General features: G+C 41.2%; 1 protein-coding gene across 3 annotated transcripts in view; it reads left to right on the top strand.

Moving 5' to 3' along the window:
- The window catches only part of CSMD1 (CUB and Sushi multiple domains 1), a 1,996,605-nt gene that overhangs the window by 1,682,970 nt on the left and 293,580 nt on the right, over positions 1-20,055 (top strand). For all 3 annotated transcript variants that reach the window (XM_027049973.2, XM_027049974.2, XM_053217751.1), the window contains one exon: positions 12,970-13,172. In XM_027049973.2, coding sequence (XP_026905774.1) covers positions 12,970-13,172 — 203 coding nt within the window. The remainder of the gene's footprint in view (positions 1-12,969; positions 13,173-20,055) is intronic.

Here is a 20,055-nt window from a genome sequence, read left to right as displayed (position 1 = left end):
CTCAATCAATGTTCAGCTTCGTCTCAAGATGTTTCTGGTGATTCCTCTTCATTAAGAAAATATATATTGATTTTGGTGTGGCACTTTGGAAAACAAACATAATTAAAAGTACATGATGTACAATTTTAGGCTTTAAATGGTACTAATACTCAGAAAGATAGGGTCCAGTTTTAGCTTTGATATTTGTTGGCTAGTGTCTAAGCCTTAGTTATTCCACTGGTAACTTAGCCAGTATTAACTGAACTGTTTATTTGATAATGAAGAATACATCAGTCATATAAACATGAGTTCAGGGATTAATTTAAGTATTTAAAAAATTCTTCATATAAATGGAATTCATTATTATACATTCAGACTCTGATTTATTTAATGTAAATGTTTTTACTCTCAAAGAATGAATAAACAACAGGATCCCAGAAATTATTTAAAAAATGGTTTCAACACACTTCAGGGCCAATTATTGTAGGACCCATTTTGATTTCACTGAAGCCCCAAGCAATTTCTGATTGCCTATTGCATAGCTTTTTGCTCAAGGCAATAGATGACCCCTGAATGGTTATTGTTATAGGGCACCTGGGTCTGGAAGAGGTTTGTAATTTTAACATATATTCTATAAAGCAGTTACGTGAGCTGAATTTAATTAAAAGTCTAATCACAAGATGTTGTAGTACATGTAGCCACATTTAGTGTTACATGTAAACATTTCTCCAAGAGACTCTGTGTATATTGCTGAACACAGCTGTAATTTATATAATAAAGATAACAGCACTATAAACATCTTCAGCAAGCAGCATCGAAGGCCACATTTTACATAAAGACGTGTATATTGTTCGTTGGTATTAATTGCCTTTCTGCAAGTGTAATTGTCTGGAAAACTCACTTTGAAGGTATTTCTGTGCCTAGTCGTTCGCAGGAAATTACATTGGGAGGTATGGTTAAGGGGAATTCTTTTGGAGAAGCTCAGGCAGGATTAGAAACATCAGAGGCATATCAAAAATTTACCACGATTGTCAAAACTGTCCCTATCCAGATTTTACAGAAAGTGAAATATGGGTTGCTGGACTTCACCTCAACCTGATGTGCCCTGGACTTGTTTCTTGGCTATCCCGTGTGATAGAGTACAGTGAGGTCTGGCTTGGAATTGTAGGGATATTTTAATTTATTTTTGACCAGACTTCAAAATCCCCATAAGCAATAGAGTCAAGAGGAAAGTGGTGGGCCAGTGACCTCCACTCATGAGACAAGTCTGTCCGGTCTCAATGTTGAGCCTTAGCCAATGTGCCGGGAACCTGAGTTGGAAGCCTTTTGACGACATAACAGCTGAGCATGGGGCCAGGAATCAACACATCTGAGGTTTCTCCTTTCCTATTTAGACCACAGATTATACTTATCTGTTGTAGACAGTGTGAGGAATTCGCCAGCCACGAGAACTTCAGCCATCAAAATGAGGAAAGAGACCATTAGTACTGACAAGTCCGCCGTGTCTTGGCTGGCTTCCAGTCCTTAGCCTGGAGCCACGGGGACAGCCACGGGGTTTAGCGTACCTCCCCAGCCACTGAGGAGCCAGTAAGAGAGAGGCGGGACAGCTGTGGCACTCCTCACCTTGCGGGATCCTCACAAGCGCAGTTTCGGTTATTACTTCTTTATTTAACAGCCCTCCTCCAACCATGCGGCCGGAATCTCCGCAGAAACTTGTGGACGGGCTGAACAGTTGCGTAAAGAACAGACTTCCATTTTCACTGTTCAGTCCCCATGTCACTACACAAATAATGGAGGCACACCGCCGTCGCTGGGTGACCATGTCTTCTTTCCAAGTCCTCGAGTAGTTGAGCATGTGCATCTGCTACCAAGTTCATGCACAGGGCATGTTGCGTTGCTGCCTCGTTTCCTCGATAAACCCACTTGACGTTCTGCATGGACATCATGAAAAAGGGCACTGGCCAAGAAAGACAAAAGTACAGAAAAAAATGAAAAGTGGTAACATGGGAAGTGAAATTGGAATCGAAGCTAGATGGAGATATAGGAGAAGTAGTTGGCAGTGGAAACATGGGCATTACCCTGTTTCGTAGACACGAGACCCCCGCAGATGTACTCCAAATACATCAACTTCTGTCATTGCTGTTATCATTCCCCCTGGTCCTGTTTCTACTTCTGCATCCCCTAGTTCTGTTAACATCCACCTTCCTCCGAGTGGTTGGGGATTTTAATTATCAGGATTATCTTCCGCTCTTCCTTATTTCTCCTTCCTCAGTCTCCAGCATTTCCCCAAAACGGAAGTCCAAGATGTTGGTCTACGCCTCACAGCATTCCTTTGGTAATTACATTAAATTTCCTCATTATAAGCACTTAGAAAAAACTCAGTGCAGATGCACCAAAGCCTTGTCAGCTCTCCGTTTGTTCATCTTCCTTTCTTCTTATCTTACTCTTCCAGTTCCTTACTTAACATGCTCATTACCTTCCTTATTTTAATCTTCTCCCAGCTGACCTTTCAAATCCGTGCTCTCCCCTCCCCAGTCTCTGCAACACTCCCATCGCTCATCAGCAAGCATAAGCTCCTTAACAAGAGCTGTAATACCGCCTTTGATTTGGCTTACTGTGCCTTCACAAATTTGTCTCCGACTACGAGTAGATGTGTTAGTCCCTAATCCCAGCTGTGCTACACCAGCTCTGTCTCTTGACCTCCGTTCTCCCCAATTATTCCTTCTTGCCTCGTCTCCAGATTCTTCCCATCTGTTAGGACCCAGTTGAAATGTCAACTCCTCAACAAAAATTTCATTCTTATTATCCCATCTAAAAATAACCCGTTTTCTTCTTCGAATTCAGCATTTCGATCCTACAGCTACCATCCATCTGAGCGTCTATCTGCGTGAATGTCATAAGCATGTATCCACGGACGGAAGGCAAAACTCTTCGTACCCTAAGCTTCCCTCCTGCCCACACTCATACGATCCTCACATCTCACTAATGCCGTGACTGAAGCTCCCAGGTAGTACTCACGCACCCACCATGGCCACCACTCTCCTGTTCAGACCCTTTTCATTCCTGAGACCTGTTAACTGACCATCCTGGGAGGGCTTTCTCTAGTCCATTGTTCCCATGCTAGGGAAGGTGTTTTATTTTCTTTATTAAAAACATTGGTTTAATATGACCAAAAATGAAGGCATATATAGACATTTTGAAAAATGTTAAAAAAAAAAAAAAGACACACATTATACCTCTAGCAGACACGATTATGAGGATGTTGACGTGTCTTACATGCATGTTACGTGTACCTGTGTCTATTCTGCAGTGTGAGTGGCTGTGGTTAAATATTGTCTCTTGTTAGTAATTATGTTATTTCTAATTTTTGATATTATACATAATCATATGGAAAATAGTATTGCAAGTAAACTTTTGCTTATATTTATAATTAATACCTTAGAATACATTTCTAGGAAAATCTTTGTTGGGTCAAATTGTGGAAACATTTTTACATGCCTTTTTGTTTTGTGTTGTTTTGTTTCTTGAGAGAAGGCCTGTGAGCTGGGGAGGAGCAGAGAGAGGGGGAGAGAGTGAATCTTAAGTAGGCTCCACTCCCAGCCCAGAGCCCCATGTGGGGTTCAGCTCCATTTCACAACCATGAGATTATGACCCGAGCCAAAGTCGGGAATCAGGCACTCAACCAGCTGAGCCACTCAGGCACCCCCACATTTTTATAGGTCTTAATACAAATATTTCTAGAAAGCAAAAATGATCATTTCACTTTCTCACTTCAGAAAATGATTTTTGGTCTGCTTATTATGTGCAGAATAAATTCAAGCTCACTGGCATGCAATTCAAAGTATCTATTTTCACTTATTTTTGAAACACTGGAAAAGTGCTGCAGAAAAATCAAAAGGCTGAAAAGTAGTTGACTGTCATCCTCGATGTGAAAGAAGACTACTGAAAAATTGTTACGTATTTCTAGAATTTCACTATGCAGACACAAATCTATACACTTTTATTTATTCATTTATCTATTTATTGAATTACTTTTACACAAATAGTATCACGCCATAATTTTATTCTGAGCATTTTCTTCTCCGTTAATAAACATAGTCAGCATTTTAGGTCCTTTCTCACAATTCCACCTCATCCCATCTAGTCACCGCGTAACAGTCCGTTGCCTGATTGTACCATCGTTTACTTAAACCATACCCTGTCAGGACACGTGGGTTGTTTTTGGTTTGTCACTGTGATCAGCCATGCTGTGTATGCACATTTACGTTTTTAGGGCCGTTATGAAATTGCTTTTAAAAAGAATAGTTATGGCCTCCACCAGTGTATGAAAAGGGAGGGTCTCCACAATTTCACTGAAACCAAATAAAGTCTTTTAATCTTTGTTAGTCTGGTGGGAAGAGAAACTGTCTCTACAACATTTTGTTTCTTATGTTTAGTTGTTGCTTTTATTTTTTGACGTTTTTGACATCTTTTTGTATTTGTTTACTAATTTTGTCCCTTTGCTTGTACTTGAATTCCCTTCTTTTTTCTGTCTTACAAGACCCCTCCTAGACATCTTGAGGCAGAATTGGACACATGCCCCTCTGTATCGACCTGAAGCTTTATGCATATCTGTTGGAGCTTGTGATGTGGCCTTGTAGTGTGTATGGTTTTTGTTTCCTCACGGGCCTGTGTCTGAAAGGAATGGGAGCTTTAGGATCATACTCTATTTTCTTTCATTTTTAAATGTTCCCTACGTAGTTGTATAGTGTCTGGCGTATTGACATTTCATATTTCTTTTATTTTAAATGGCTGTTAAGTTTTTGTGTTTACATTTTGTTTTATCGTGTTTTTTGTCAGTCATGAGACAGTTTTCAAATTGGCAAAACTCACAGCACCAAGCTGCATGGTTGTTTGCGTGTGTGTGGAAGCTTCTCACGAACATGTAACATGTACGCCTGAACCTGCACCAACTGTCAGTCAGTATGTGGCTTGTTCATGAAATAACCCCCCATGTAATCAGCAGCCAGATAAGAAACCAGAAATACAGGATCATCAAGATACAACATGTGCCCTTTGAGCTCCATTTGAATCACTCATTCGCAAGGATAATCACTATCCTGCTTTAAGATGAGCTTTGCCTAATTGGAACAATATATAAAGTGGAATTATACAGTGCGATTGGTGTTACATCTTCATTTCTGCAACCTTTCCCTCCCACTGATAGAGCTAGATTATTCCATTGCATGGATATACCATAATTTATTTATTCGTTCTGGGTATTGATGGATGTCTGGATTGTTTTTATCTGGTGTGAGGTACCATATTGAATATGCCTTCATGTATTATTTGGTGAATACAAATATGTTTTTCTCTTGGATGCATAGCTAAGCACTAGAATTTCTGAGTAGTGGTGAGTCCTGCGCTCAGCCTTGGTAGATTCTGCCAAATGATCTCCCTAAGTGATCATATCCCTGTCTTTACTCCCATCACCACTTAGTTAAGATTTCCAGGTTTACACCTTCCAAATACACTTGGCATTGACTGTCGTTTTCTTTCTTTCTCTTTTTCCTTTCCTTCCTTCCTTTCTTTCTTTCTTTCTTTCTTTCTTTCTTTCTTTCTTTCTTTCTTTCTTTCCTTCCTTCCTTCCTTCCTTCCTTCCTTCCTTCCTTCCTTCCTTCTTTTGTTCTTTCCTTTCTCTCTCTCTCTCTCTCTCTCTCTCTCTTTCTTTCTTTCTTTCTCATTCATTCATTCATTTTGACATAGAGACAGTGTGAGTGGGGGGAGGGGCATAGTAAAAGGGACAGAGAGAATCCCAAGAAGGCTCTGTGCTGTCGGTGCAGAGCCCAACGTGGGGCTCCAACTCACAAACCGTGAGATCATGACCAAGGCCAAAACCAAGAGTCAGACGATTAACCAACTGAGCCACCTAGGCGCCCCTCTTTTTTTTTTTTTTTTAATTTATTTATTTAGTTTGAAAGAGAGAGAAAGAGAGAGCACATGAGCAAGGTAGGGACAGAGAGAGAGAATCCCAAGCAGGCTCTGTGCTGTCAGCACAAAGCTAGATGTGGGGCTTGATCTCATGAACTGTGAGATCATGACCTGAGCCAAAATCAAGAGTTGGACATTTAACCAACTGAGCCACCCAGGCGCCCTGACTTTTTCATTTTAGCTATGCCAGTGAGTGTGTAGTAGTTTAAATTTGCATTTTCCTGATGATTCATCAAGGACAACATGCTTTTATATATGTTTATTTTTATAAACATCACATTTTTATGTTTATTGGCCTTTTGAATATCCTCTTTTTATAAATTGCCAGTTGAAGTCTTTTGCCCATTTTTTTTTGTGTACCAGAATGCCTATCTTTTACTTTTCGATGTGTATATAGTTTATATATATATTAAATGCAATATGTTGTTAATTATATGTTTAACAATTGCTCTAATATTCTTCAGTCTTTTAATCTCATAAGAATGTCTTTTGATAAATATGGATTTAATATCAATGAGTCAAATTTATTTTGACTCATTTTTCTTTTATGGTTAGTGGTTTTCTTACCATTATTTAAATTGTGTTATATCAAATTGTTTTTTTTAGAGTTATTAATATTTAGGGGTCCAGATTAGGAAGTCCTGCCTTCCCAAAGTTATATAAATATTATGTTGAGTTTTCTTGCAGAAGACTTATTTTACCTGCACATTTGTATCTCCATTTCATCTGGAATTGACTTTTGTGTACAGTGTGAGGAATATTCAGGTATTTTGTTGTTTTTGCTGTTCTCATTAGTGAAATTCAATTGGCCATTTGTTGAAGTCAGTCTTTCTTCATTGAAGTATATAATGCAATCTTTATCATACACCAGGCCATCATAGACATGTGGGTCTGTTTCCAAACTTTATTGCATCCCCTGGCTCTATTTGTCTAACCAGTGTCATACTTTCCCATCTTAATTATTTAATTATTTTATAATAAGTCTTAATATCTGGTGCTATAGTCCTCCAGCTTTGCTCTTGGTAATATAGATTGCTCTCACTGTTCTTGACTCTTTGCATTTCCATATTCATTATAGAAATACTTGTTACTTTCCACAAAAGAAGTTTCTAGGATTTTCACTGGAATCACATCATATCAGTAGAATTCGGGGAAACCTGATATCATTTACAGTGCTGAATTTTCTGATCCCTAACATAGTGTTTGGGATATTTATTTAGATCTTATATTACTTGTTTTGACAATGCTTTTCAGTTTTCTGTGTGGAGGTTTTTCACATCTTTTGTTGGAATTGTTCCTACCTACAGGATGCTTTTTTTTATGAATGATAATAGTCTTCTTATGTCGTTCTGTATTTGTGGCTACTATATGGAAATGAATTATATTTTTATATTTATCCTATGTAAACTTCTTATTCTAAGAGTTTGTAGGTTTTCAAATTTTCTCTAGGCATACAGTCATGCTGTCTACATTAGTAAGAGTTTATCTTCATTTTTTCCAAATCTTATGCCTTTTGCTTGTCTTATTTCAGGGGCTACAATCTCTAGAATAATGTTAATTAGAAGTAGTGATAGTTTGCTTCAGTGTTCTGTTCCCTGTCTCAGGGACTAAACTCTTAATTGTTCTTTACTTCAGTAAATACACTTTAATCATAGAAAAAAAGTCTCCATAATGAAAAAAAAATAACAAATATTAAATTTTACCATCTGAAGTTATGAAATTCCCCCAGAATCTATAGGAAAATTATTTGAATTTGTAAATAAAATTACTTATGCAAGGTAAATAAAAATAATAGTGTTTTCTACTTTTTTTTTTTTCACTTAGCTGTACTCTATGGACTTCTGGCTATATATAGCACTATTTACTGAACTTTTAATTCCTTTGTTGTTAGACCATTTATCCTGTTTTCAATTTTGTCTATATGTTTGTATGTCTGTATGTTTGTCTATATTGAGCTCCCAGAGCCAATTTTGATCATCTACATTTTCTAGAAAACAATTTCATGCCTAGTTTAAAGCGTATTGCCATAGACTTACACATAGTAATTTCTTAAATTAGTTTCTTCACTTTTCATCTTTCCTTCATTAATTTGTATTTTTATCAAAAAGTATGACAAGCACACTGTATAAAAGTAAATCTACAGTGATAGTTACAATAAGTAGTGATTCTTTACATCATCTTAACTGCTGGAACTGATCGACAATATGAATTTTGCATTTATTAAGCCTAGTGTGTCCTGAGTAGCTTTAGTGAAAATCACTGAACACTTAGACACGTTCTAGTAAGACTGAAGTATACCAAAGGCAGGGAGATCTAACAAACAGCCAAAGAAAGAAACACATATGTTATTAGCTTGATAAAAGGCATCTTAACACAGACTAAAAGAAGGAGATCTTTGAAAAACTAAAGGAAAATAACCATCAACCTGGAATCCTATCATCAAACTATCTATCATTCCTTACCACAGGTACCTGTTATGCAATTACTGACCCACAAAATAGTACTATACTTTGTTTAGGGGCATATATTCACCAGGAATATATGACAGTCAGGAACTTTTGTTCAGCTTAAGAACATAATTTAATATAGACACGACTGAATTATAGGGAGACATTGGAAATGTCTTCTTATACATCTTTATGATTCATAGGTTCAATAGATAACAAGTTAGGAAGCTTACCGATTTGACCATGGACTTATTAGACTTATTTTAAAAAGATCTTCAACCTTCAAGTAGAACCTGAAAATTTTGTTCAAGTAAGTATGAAACATAAGCATGGTCACATACTAGGAACAAACTGTCAATGCATGTACACAGAATAACATATGTTTACCCCATATCCAGACCAAAATGGGATAGAAATAGAAATGTATGGCAAAAAAAAGTCACATAGGAGAGGAAAACTCCTCCCTTTTTCTTTTGTAACCTCTTGGGCTGGTCTGATAATTAACCTGATGTGAGATAAACTAACAGAAGAAGAAGAAGAAGAAAAAAAAAAAAAAAACAAATTTAATTCACATGTACAGAAACCCCACTGGAAATGTAAGACTCAGAGCACTGACCAGAGCAGGCATGCTTTTATAGCTTTTAGACAAGGAGACAATAAATTTGTGAAGAATTGACGAGACAAAGATGTTTGGGTTTGGAGTGGTAGACTAGAGAGGAAGTCACAAGGTTTGCTTGCACAGCCTTCTCCGCCCTCGACCTGTCTCTCTGGTGGCAAGGATGTCTTTCTGGTTCAGAGGGTACTTTTCACAGTGGAGATTAATCTCATACTTTCAGGAGGACAAGGCGGGTCACACAGTCCCTCTTGCACCGCTGTTTCTTAAGTAACTTTAATTCAAAATAACCAGTATTCCAACAGGACATATTTGGGGTTGGCAGATTCTGCTCCCCTTCACTAAGAAAACACACCTTCCATTTTAAAAATTAAAAAAAAATAGGGGCACCTGGATGGATCAGTTGGTTGAGCATCTGACTGTGGCTCAGGTCATGATCTCACAGCTCATGGGTTCGAGCCCCGTGTTGGGCTCTGTGCTGACGGCTCGGAGCCTGGAGCCTGCTTCGGATTCTGTGTCTTCCTCTCTCTCTGCCCCTCCCTGGCTCATGCTGTGTCTCTCTCTGTCTCAAAAATAAATAAACATTAGAAATATTTAAAAAAAAAAAGAAAAAAGAACTCTATAGTCTTGTAAATAGGCATAGAAAAAATAATATATTTCATGATCAACAACATTAACAGGATAAACAGAAATCCTCCTACCATAGTAAGCAGCAGCAGATTTTTCTTAAAATGAAAGGTTGTGACAAAATTTTTCAACAAAAGTATAATATAATATAATATAATATAATATAATATAATATAATATAATACCTAATACATAAGCAGTAACAAAAGAGGGAAAACATGTTTTCAAGTAATTCATAGCCCATGGTTCTCTTTATTCACCTGTGACCCTTGACAATAACATCTAGTCCTTTGGTATAACAACCACTTATTTGCAGAAGACCCACACATTTGTTATTTCATGCAGACTTTTCTTCAGAACTCCCGCTTCATATGAACAACCGTCTCCTTACCGTCTCCGCTCAGTGCCCATTAGGCACCTTGAACCCTACACGCCCCAAGCCCCTCCGTCCTCCGGTCTTCCCCGCCCCACAAACCTCACCCACCTATTCTTTGTCAACTCTGTGGATGGCACCCCCCCCCAGCCTTTGTAGTTTCCAGGAAACTTGGGATGACCTTGCTTCCTCTCTCCCCCGTGTGCCTCATCCCATCGTGGTTCTGTCTTCACAATGTCCCCAGAGTCTGACAGCCTCTTAGTGTCTCCACTGCAGCTCCCCTGACAGCATGCATTTGCCTCCACTACTCTTGATTCGACATTTTCCTCCACACTCTGCTGTCCACACAGCAAGCAGAATAAAGGCTTTAAATCTTAGGCGAGATAGTTGCTTCACTGAAAATGTCCCATTGGCGTGTCACCCAACGGACAGGCTGCAAGGCACTAAATGTTCCGACCCCCTCTCCCCACGCCACCCCTGCCTGCCGTTTGTCTCACCTGAGCTTTCACTTCTCAGTCCCTCTCTCTACTCTGGTTACACGGAGTGCCCGGATGTCCCCAGGGCTGAGGGCACACCCTCCCTGCAGTTTGCTTGGCTTCACGCGTCCCTCCCGTGGGGTATGACAGACCTCTCTGCCTCCTCCGAGTCGCTGCTGAAGCCCGGCCCGTGACGCGGCTCACCTAGGTACCCTGTTAGTACTTCAGCCCTTCCCTCCTGCTCCAGTGCTCTTTACTCTGCTTGGCTCTCTTCCTCCTCCGGTTCCATTTACCAGCCGCTGGCCGGCAGTCTTATTCACTCCCATGAAGGGTCAAGGGTGGGGGCTCCGGCCTGGCCCCTCCCATCACCTCACCAGCTCCGTGAGAGCGGCTCTTCTAAGTTTCCTCATCTGATGCGTCCAAGATTCCAGGAAGAATGCCAGGACACAGCTGGTGATCAGTAGACACTTGTTGAGCCACTGAACTGTATGGAGGGAGGGAAGCGTTAGAGACACAAAACACGTTCTACCTCGTGAGTCATCAGGGGGATGCAATCTGCCCGGGATAGCATCCCTCAAGCACCAGATGTTCTATTTGTACGACTACCGGAGTCTGATAACATCGGGTGTTGGTAAACACATGACAGAACGAAGGCCTGCGACCACTACTGTGAGGCTCAGTGCTCAGGTCACTGGGCAGAACAGCTTGGAGATTCTGTTTGAGCCTAGGAAGATCCTGGGTGAGTTCACAGGGGTGCTTGCTGGAGCACCATTGCCATAATTAATAGGAATGCTCAGTTGGTTGAGCATCTGACTCTTGATTTCAGCTCAGGTCATGACCTCATGGTTCTTGAGTTCAAACCCTGCATCGGGCTCTGTGCTGTCGGTCCAGAGCCTGCTTGGGATTCTCTCTCTCCCTCTTTCTCTGCCCCTCCCCTCCTCTCTCTCTCTCTCTCTCTCTCTCTCTCACAAAATAAATAAATAAATGAACTTAAAAATAAGATGTGGGAATGTGGCTATACTCTTGTGGTGAGCAAGGCATAATGCATAAACTTGTCAAATCGCTGTGTTGAACACAACTAATATGATGCTGTGTGTTGACTATACTTCCACAAAAATAAGTAAACACACACACACACACACAGAAAACCTCAAAAATAAAATGTAAAAACAAACTATCGTTTAGTAGAGGACTAGAAAAATAAGCATTTACCCATGCTTTTACAGTGTAGGAACAAAACTCTACATTTTTCGGTGTGAAGGACTTTCATGTAAGTAACACTGAATGTAAAAAGCAACTTGAAAATGGTACCAGGACATACACCCCAAAATGACCTGTCTTATGCCATAAGTGTTCAATGTAGAAAACAGGACTAGAGATTGTCTGGGGAGACGTATGCACGCGAACGTGGAAATGATGGAAATGTGAAAGGGGAAATGTACTAGGGAACAGTCCATCCACATTTTAGCAGTGTGCAGTGAGCAGAAGGACCGATGAGTGCGTGGAAGAGAGGGTTGTGTGGCCGTGTCTGTAAGATTTTATTTTTGCAGACGATCTGCAGCTGAGGAGCCCAGCACGATAGTGCCGTGGAGGCGGTACAGGGTCTGCTACAGCCTGTACTTTTCTCCATGTTAAAATTATTTTATGTCGACATCTTAGGATTTTTATCTCCCTGACAATTTTGTGCAACACGCGGTGAAGGAGAAACTGGAGACCAACCCCGTCAGGAACTAGTGACTTGTGTTGGTCCGTTAGCTAAGCCCTTCCACGCGGCTGTTTGCTTGTCCCGACGACAGTCCTGCCCGGAAGAGTGAGCTTTCTAGAGGAGAGATGTTTTACGTTGCTCTGGGAGATGTCTGTAAATCTGATAGAAGTAGATGAAAATGTTCTCGAGACGGGAGTTGGTGTCACACATTTCTGCCTTTGTGTTGGTATTTCAAATTATGCATTTTTCTGAAAATAAAACTTATAGAAACCAACAGCGTAAGATGAGATGGTTCGGGTCCAAGGACAGCATCCCCGTGCTTCAAAGAGGGCCTATGCAGGTGTCTCTCTGGGCACGGATGCTACCACCTAGTGGGGTGTTTCAGGAACCACACGGAAGCCACGGAAAGATCAGACTTTGATTAGCTTAAAGCCAAGCGATGTCGAAGTCGCCTTTGATTTGTGAGCCCGAGAAAGCTTTGAATTATGAAAAGAACTGACAGTCTCAGAAGGAATCGTTCCATTGTTCCGTCCTTAACACGCGGCTCTGCATAGAGCTTGGCGGTGTGTGTCCGTCAGGGGCAGAAGGGATCCTCGGTGCACCAGTGGGTCCACGTCCAGGAGGCTCGGTCCCCTCTGCCTCGTTGTCAGGTGACACCGTGTCTCCGGGGTGTGGGCAGACGAGATGAGCTCGCGTGCATTCCCGGTGGTGCTCAGGTGTTCTCGTGGAGCGGGAAGCCCTCTTCCGAGTAAGTGTTCCAGCTGTGCTCTCTCCCGCAGCCTGCACTTCATCGTGTTCGACACCGAGACGGCCCATGACATCCTGAAGGTCTGGGACGGCCCCGTGGACAGTGACGTCCTGCTCAAGGAGTGGAGCGGCTCCATGCTCCCCGAGGACATCCACAGTACCTTCAGCTCGCTCACCCTGCAGTTCGACAGCGACTTCTTCATCAGCAAGTCTGGCTTCTCCATTCAGTTCTCAAGTAGGTGACGGCCGCCCTCTCCCTCGTCCTCGCGGTCATTTGTGCTGCCGTTTGTGTCCTTAGGCCTCGCCCCTACTGGAGGTAATTTCTGTGGAGCGTAATGGGAAATTTTGAAAATGCGTCTCAAGAGAAAAGTCCGTTTTAGGGAACACTCGCGTTGGCAGGAAGGGTTGGGCATCGCATGTCCGCGGTTACGTGAAAAGATACACACACAACTTTAAAGGCTCGAGTTAACTAGGGAAATTTGGGCCCAAGACATGTGTGGATCTCTACCTGAATGTAAAGTTTATCTCTGGTGCCCCTGCAAAACGTGTACCAACTCCAGGCCCCCTGATTGTGCTATGAAGTCCCCATGCAACGGAGATGCTCACCTGCTGTGCTCTGCGTGTCCGTGGTCAGCCACCCCAAACACAAGTGCCCTGATTCTTCTCCTTCTTTGGACCAAGGTCTTGAGTACTTCACTTGAGACGGCGATCTCTGGGCGATCGCTCACAGGACACAGTGTTCGCACATTTGAGCTCTTACCTCCTGAAAGACAGGTTCCACCTTGGCTTTTTTTTTTTTTTTTTTTAACTCTCCAGCCCATTTTCAATGAGCAGTTTTTCAAGAAGGAAGGAGTGAAGATATTTTGTGGAAGTTCCACTTTTTTCAAAATTTTTTTAATGTTTATTTATTTTTGAGAGAGACAGAGACAGAGCGTGAGCAGGTGAGCAGCAGAGAGAGGGAGACACAGAATCCGAAACAGGCTCCAGGCTCTGAGCTGTCAGCCCCATGAGATCATGACCTGAGCCGAAGTCGGACGCTCAACCGACTGAGCCACCCAGGCGCCCTGGAAATCCGCTTTTGAGTGCCCTTCAAGTTGCACCACGTAGAGATCACATGATTTGGCGGTGCATGTGGTCAGCCGTTGGCGTAAGCCAAGTGGGGTTTGCACATAACACCTTCCAACTCGCCTTATCCCTTGGCAGGTCACTGGTGAGCATATTTAGGATTTACATAAGCAAATGGACTTAGCTCAATTTAATGCTTTAAAAGGTTGCTAATAAAAATGAGATTATCATCTGCACAATTTTTTATCTCTGGTTTTACTGCGCTTCGAGCGCTGTAATTTGCAATAGTTTGCAAACATGTGCTAAATTTTTCACTGGTCTTGGTAAAAACATCAGAGGTAAGTTTGTTCCAGCGAACCTAGCTTGGGGGAAAATGTCCTTCATCTTAAGAATTTTGCTCTTTATCTTCAGAAATGGTGGTGAGTAGACAGTAGATGTGTAATCTACTGTCCTTCTCTGGCAAAACAAAAATGTTGGCAACACTATGAGGTTATGTTTGTTTTTCTCTCTTACCTGTTGTATACTTTCCTAATTTGTCTTAACAGATAACTTTTTAGAGCAATTTTAGGTTCACAGCAACATTGAGAGGAATACAGAGGTTTCCCGTATACCGTCCCCCAAATGCCCAGCCTCCCCCGTTGGCAACATCCCCACTAGATGGTGCATTTGCCACAGTTGATGAACCCATGGTGACATCATCATCACCCAGAGTCCACAGTACGTGCTACGGATGTGCACATATGTGCAATGACATGTATCCACCATGATAGCGTCATACAGTCATTCATGGCCCTACACATCTCTGTTCCAACTGCCCACCCCTCCCCTATACCCTCAGCCACTGGCAACCACAGATCCCTTTACTGTCTCCATGGGTTTGCTTTTCCCAGAATGTCATAGAGTTGGAATCACTCAGTGATTCCCACGCTACCGGATGCTTTTTCCGATGGGTTTCTTACACTTGGTGATATGCATTTAAGGCTTCCCCGTGTCTTTGCACCTCTACTTAGTGATGGATAACTCATTTCTTTTTAGCGATGAAAAATACTTCACTGTCCAGATAGACCAGAGTTTCTTAACCCGTCACTACTGAAGGGCATCCTGGTTACATACAGGTTTTGGCAATCATGGGTAAAGCTGCTGTAAACATTCTTGTGCAGGTTTTTGTGTGAACATAAGGTTTTAATTCATTTAGGTAAATACCAAGGAGCTTGATCACTGGATCGTACGGTAAGAATATGTTTGGTTTTATTCTTGGCCTTTTAAAACCCTTCCTTTTTTAAAATTCTTGCAGAGCCTGGAAACCGCTTATTTTCCTGTGTTCCTTCAGGATTCCTTCTTTTCAGGAAAAGACAACTTCCTACTTTGGGTTTTTTTTTTTTTTTAAAGGCCCTTTGTTTTATATGAGAATAACAGACATTTTGATTCTCCTTATATGTTGATGTTTAGGAAGTGGACAACATGAACACATCCATTGAAGTTCCTACAGAAATGAAACTTGCTTATTTTTTTGTAAATTCAGTGTTCCAGGTGCTCTAGTTTGAACCATGTGAAGGTGTCAATTTTATACATAAGAATGTGTGACTATTGGCAAATCGTATGGTTTTACAGGACCCTTGTGCATGAACTTTCCCCCCTCCATTCCCAGCTACTAAGTCCCTACATCTGGTACACTTTGTAAAATTCCACATTAAGGGCAAAAATATACTAAGGATTCTGAGGTTCTATAATTAATTGGGTTTCTGCAAGGTTGTCTTAAAAACTCTATAAAAAGGCCAAAAAAGTATATAAAATGTTGCTTGTTATAATTTAGATTATTATAAATTAGATTATAATTATAATTTATAATTTTTCCCGGACTCTAAGGAAACTTGGGCTTCTCTGTTGATCTCTAAAGATTTGTGACTGACCTTCTGTCTCCTTTTTTATTGCTTTATTTGTGAATTGAAGATATTATACCAATTTCTAAGGACATTTGCATTTAACCCTGCATTCTGTGTTGTACATTTTCTCTTTGCCTTTTTAGATTATTCTCTGCCTTTTCCCAAGCTGCTCGCTGACCCTAGAGGTGAACATGTGTGCACTAGGCCTTCTCTCCTATTTGCATTCATCCACTGGGGAGCTCTGGCAGGACATGAGAAATACAGGATGTAGTGTGTGGCCGGGGGTTTGATGTACCCTGTTCCCTCCCGTGTCGATTTCCCTGGGGCTGGCTATGTCCCTCCATCGAAACTTACTGCTTTTCTCAAGAAGTTGTGTCTGTCCATGTTCTTTCCAGATACTTATAACCAGTTCTCAGCAACCACACCTCTACCTGGGGTTAACCTTTTAAGGAAGCCCTCTCAAATAATCCTATTGGAAGTGTGCTCTAGGTTTTGTGTTGGATCCTTATTTAATTGTAAATAAGTTTGCAGTTCTATGAGCGACATTGGGAAGCCTGTGAAATGGTCAAGGATGTGTTCCACTCTCTGTTGTTAGAACAAAGGCCATTTCTCAGTTTTCTAAGTGAAATTGTATCCACTTCAAGCTCCTCTGCATGAAGGTAGATGAGAAGTCCAATATCAGTCTGTTGTACAAAGCCCCCTCCCCATGTTGTGGTGTGTGGGGAGTCAGGATGTGTTCTGTGTGGTGAGTAGCAGGAGACCAGGTCCTCTCTGCTCTCTTTGGGTGCTGTTCTTGCCCTTGGTGGCCACACAGATTCATCTCACGGAGGCTCTGTCTGTGGACAGAGCTGGAACACAGCGCCCCTGCCCCTCTCCACAGCCAAGATGCTCCATGAACTTCGAGTAAAGTCTGCCATTTCTGGGACACCAGTGGGAGTGAGATACTGGGACACAAGACTCTGTGTCTCTGAGAACTTGATGAAAAGTTGACTCCTACACCTAGTTACCCTAGATGTAACAGTCAGAATTTGCCCAGGACAAAAAATTTTCCTAAAACCCCTCAGGTAATAAAACTGACACGCCAATGTTCCAGGAACCCCTGTCGGCACCAGTGCACTGGGGCATTTTGGTCAACCTACCCTTACCCGTGACCAATGTGCCAGTCTCCATCTCTGCAGTTGTGGGACCTTCCTTTCCTCATCAGACTTTCCTCATGGGAGGCTCCATTGAGAAACCAAATTTAAACTGGAGTCTTGCTAAACCAAAGGTCTGAATCTCCTCAAAATATGCAAAAGAGTCCATCTCTCCAGACCAAAAGGGCTTTGCTCCTCTTCTGTAAGTGAGAAGAAGGCAAAGTCCATAAATTTTTATCTATGATCTTGAGACAACAACAACAACAAAGGCACTTTATATATAAGTTAGATTGTTTTAGCATTCATAAGTCAAGCTAATGTTAAAATTTGAAGTATTAGCACCACACTGCGATTTCAAAATAAAATTTAAAATGATGGAACTGAAAAAAAAATGTTTTCCTCATGTAATTGATGCCAAGTATAACCACTGTTCCCAGGCAAAAGTGCCCTTTATTCAGTAGTATTAAATTCGAGTTTTCTTGATAAGCCATTTTAACTTGATAGCATGCCAATAATATGTGAACTAAGAATTATAGGTGTCACTGAATTACTGGAGGGAAAAATACTCATTTGGGCATTGGTTTTCTTAGAGGTACTTAAATCATCAGATTTTAAATCAGCATAAAGCATAAGAACTTGACCTCACTGCCACTGTATGTCTCAGGCACGTGACTCGGTACTAAGTTGGAGCTTTTCAATTTTGACGACACCCCTGTTCTCAAAATGCCTTCTTCAGCTGCTTCTGTCTTTCTTAGTCCTCTTTCTTCCACTGGCCACTCTTTTGTGGCCTCAGTTTTTTGTTTTTGTCTTTGTTTTACCATTGTACTGTTATTTAATTTTGTGTGCATATTATCACTATTTTTTAAATTTAAATCCAGGTTAGTCAATATATAGTGTAATAATTTAGGAGTAGAATTTGTGATTCATCACTTGCCTATAACACCCAGTGCTCATCCCAACAACTGCCCTCCTTAACGCCCATCGCCCATCTAGCCCATCCCCCCACCCACAACCCTCAGTTTGTTCTCTCTAGTTAAGAATCTCTTATAGTTTCTCTCCCTCTCTGTTTTTCTCTTGTTTTTTTTTTCTTTTCTTCCCTTATGTTCATCTGTTTTGTATCTTAAATTCCACTTAAGAGTGAACTCATATGGTGTTTGTCTTTCTCTGACGGCCTTATTTTGCTTAGCATAATACACTCTAGTTCCATCCACGTTGTTGCAGATGGCAAGACTTCATTCTTTTTGATCAACGAATAATATTACATTGTGTGTGTGTGTGTAAACATTAAACATTTTTTTAAATTATATCTATATCTGTATCTGTCTATCTCACATCTTCTATATCCATTCATCAGTCAGTGGACATTTGGGCTTCCCCATACTTTCGCTATTATTGATAATGCTGCCAGAAACATTGGTGGGCATGTACCCCTTCGAAGCAGCACTCCTGGAGCCTTTGGATAAATCCCTAGTAGTGCAATTGCTGGGTCATAGGGTAGCTCTATCTTTAGCTTTTTGAGGAGCCTCCATAGTGTTTTACAGAGTGGCTGTGCCAGCTGGCACTCCCATCAGCAGTTCTGTTGCGGCCTCTTTTGCTGGTTTTCCTCTTTCTGCCCTCAAACTCTAGAGGCTGGATGTGTCTAGGGTGACATCATGTGTTTCTTCCTGTCAACATTCACTCCTCGGGTTTTATCAGCCAACCTTCCAAAACCTCTGCCCTGAGCATCCACTGTCCATTTGCCACTGTTCCCTGCCTTCAACTTGGCACATGAAACTTGGCCTCACTTCCAACCCAGTCGTCTCCCAAAGCTGACGTTCTCGAAGTCTCTCCTGTCATGGCAGATGGCAACTCCATTCTGGTTGTTGTCCGGGCAAAGCCTCCGAAGTCATTTTTTTTTAGAAATCTCTTTCTCACACCCCATATAACCCCGCACCAAATTCAGTAGGGTCCATATTCAAAACCCCAAATCCAACCAGTTGTCTCAACCTGTGCACTTGCCACATTGGTCTAAGTCTTTTGGGCTTGGGCTGAGTTATCCAGGCTTCGTCTCTCCTGCTCTTGCCCATTTACTAACTTACCTGAGCACAGGAACCAAGATGAGTCTTTAATAAAGGCTATAAAATCTTCTGTGCAAACTTCCCCTAATCCACATTTTCAACACCACCCTCAGTCACTGCCCTCCATCCTGTCAAACCCCCTGTAAGTTAACACTCCAGCAGAACACCAACCTTCCCTCGGGGTGTCCCCCATATATGGTGTATGTCCATTTTACATACTTAAATTCCCACCCTTATCTCTTTGCTGGCTTAAGGAATCCTAGTGTGGCCACGCCACCTTTGAAGATTCCTTTAGCGGAATGAGTCCTTTGTCACTTAAGGGTCCCCAGATCCAACACCCATACATCTGGTGGAGTGCTTATTGTGTCATCTGTGAGTACTGTTTGTTGTTGCTAGACTCAGTTCCTGGAGGGCAGACTGTATTTGTATTTCTACAACCTGATAATGTGATTAGTGGCTAAAAGGATTTGCTAATTGAAAATGCTTGAAAATACTGAGATGGCTTCGACTGCATGACAAACAGTGTGTCATCTACAGAAAATGATGTGTTTTGCATTAACTTTGGCTTCATTCAGAACTTTTAATAGGCAAGACTTTAATCATAAATATTTAAAGACTAATTTTAATAATAAAGCTTCTTTTTTCCCTCCTGGATTATTTTCTACTCGATGTTGATAGTTAAGATAAATGATCTTCAATGTTTATTATTAGAAGTGTAGTGGCCAATATAGACTGTGTTTTGACGGGTCAAGATCGCATTATACAGATTCAATGAAAGTCAGGCATCTTTGTTGACAATTTATACCTTTATTTATCCTTGATTACTTAATTGTTTACACCATTCAGAAAGCAGGCAGAACATTTTTATTTTATAAAGCTTAATGCCCATTTTTAACATGAGCACAGTATAATCTATCATTTGATCAATCTGGTTATCTCATTAAATCATGATCATTTTTGCCCCTGCTCTAAAATACTCT

Source organism: Acinonyx jubatus, chromosome B1, assembly GCF_027475565.1.
Source record: "Acinonyx jubatus isolate Ajub_Pintada_27869175 chromosome B1, VMU_Ajub_asm_v1.0, whole genome shotgun sequence".
Classification (NCBI taxonomy): Eukaryota; Metazoa; Chordata; class Mammalia; order Carnivora; family Felidae; genus Acinonyx; species Acinonyx jubatus.
Note: the sequence above shows the minus strand (reverse complement) of the source record. Positions and strands in the feature narration are given on the sequence as shown.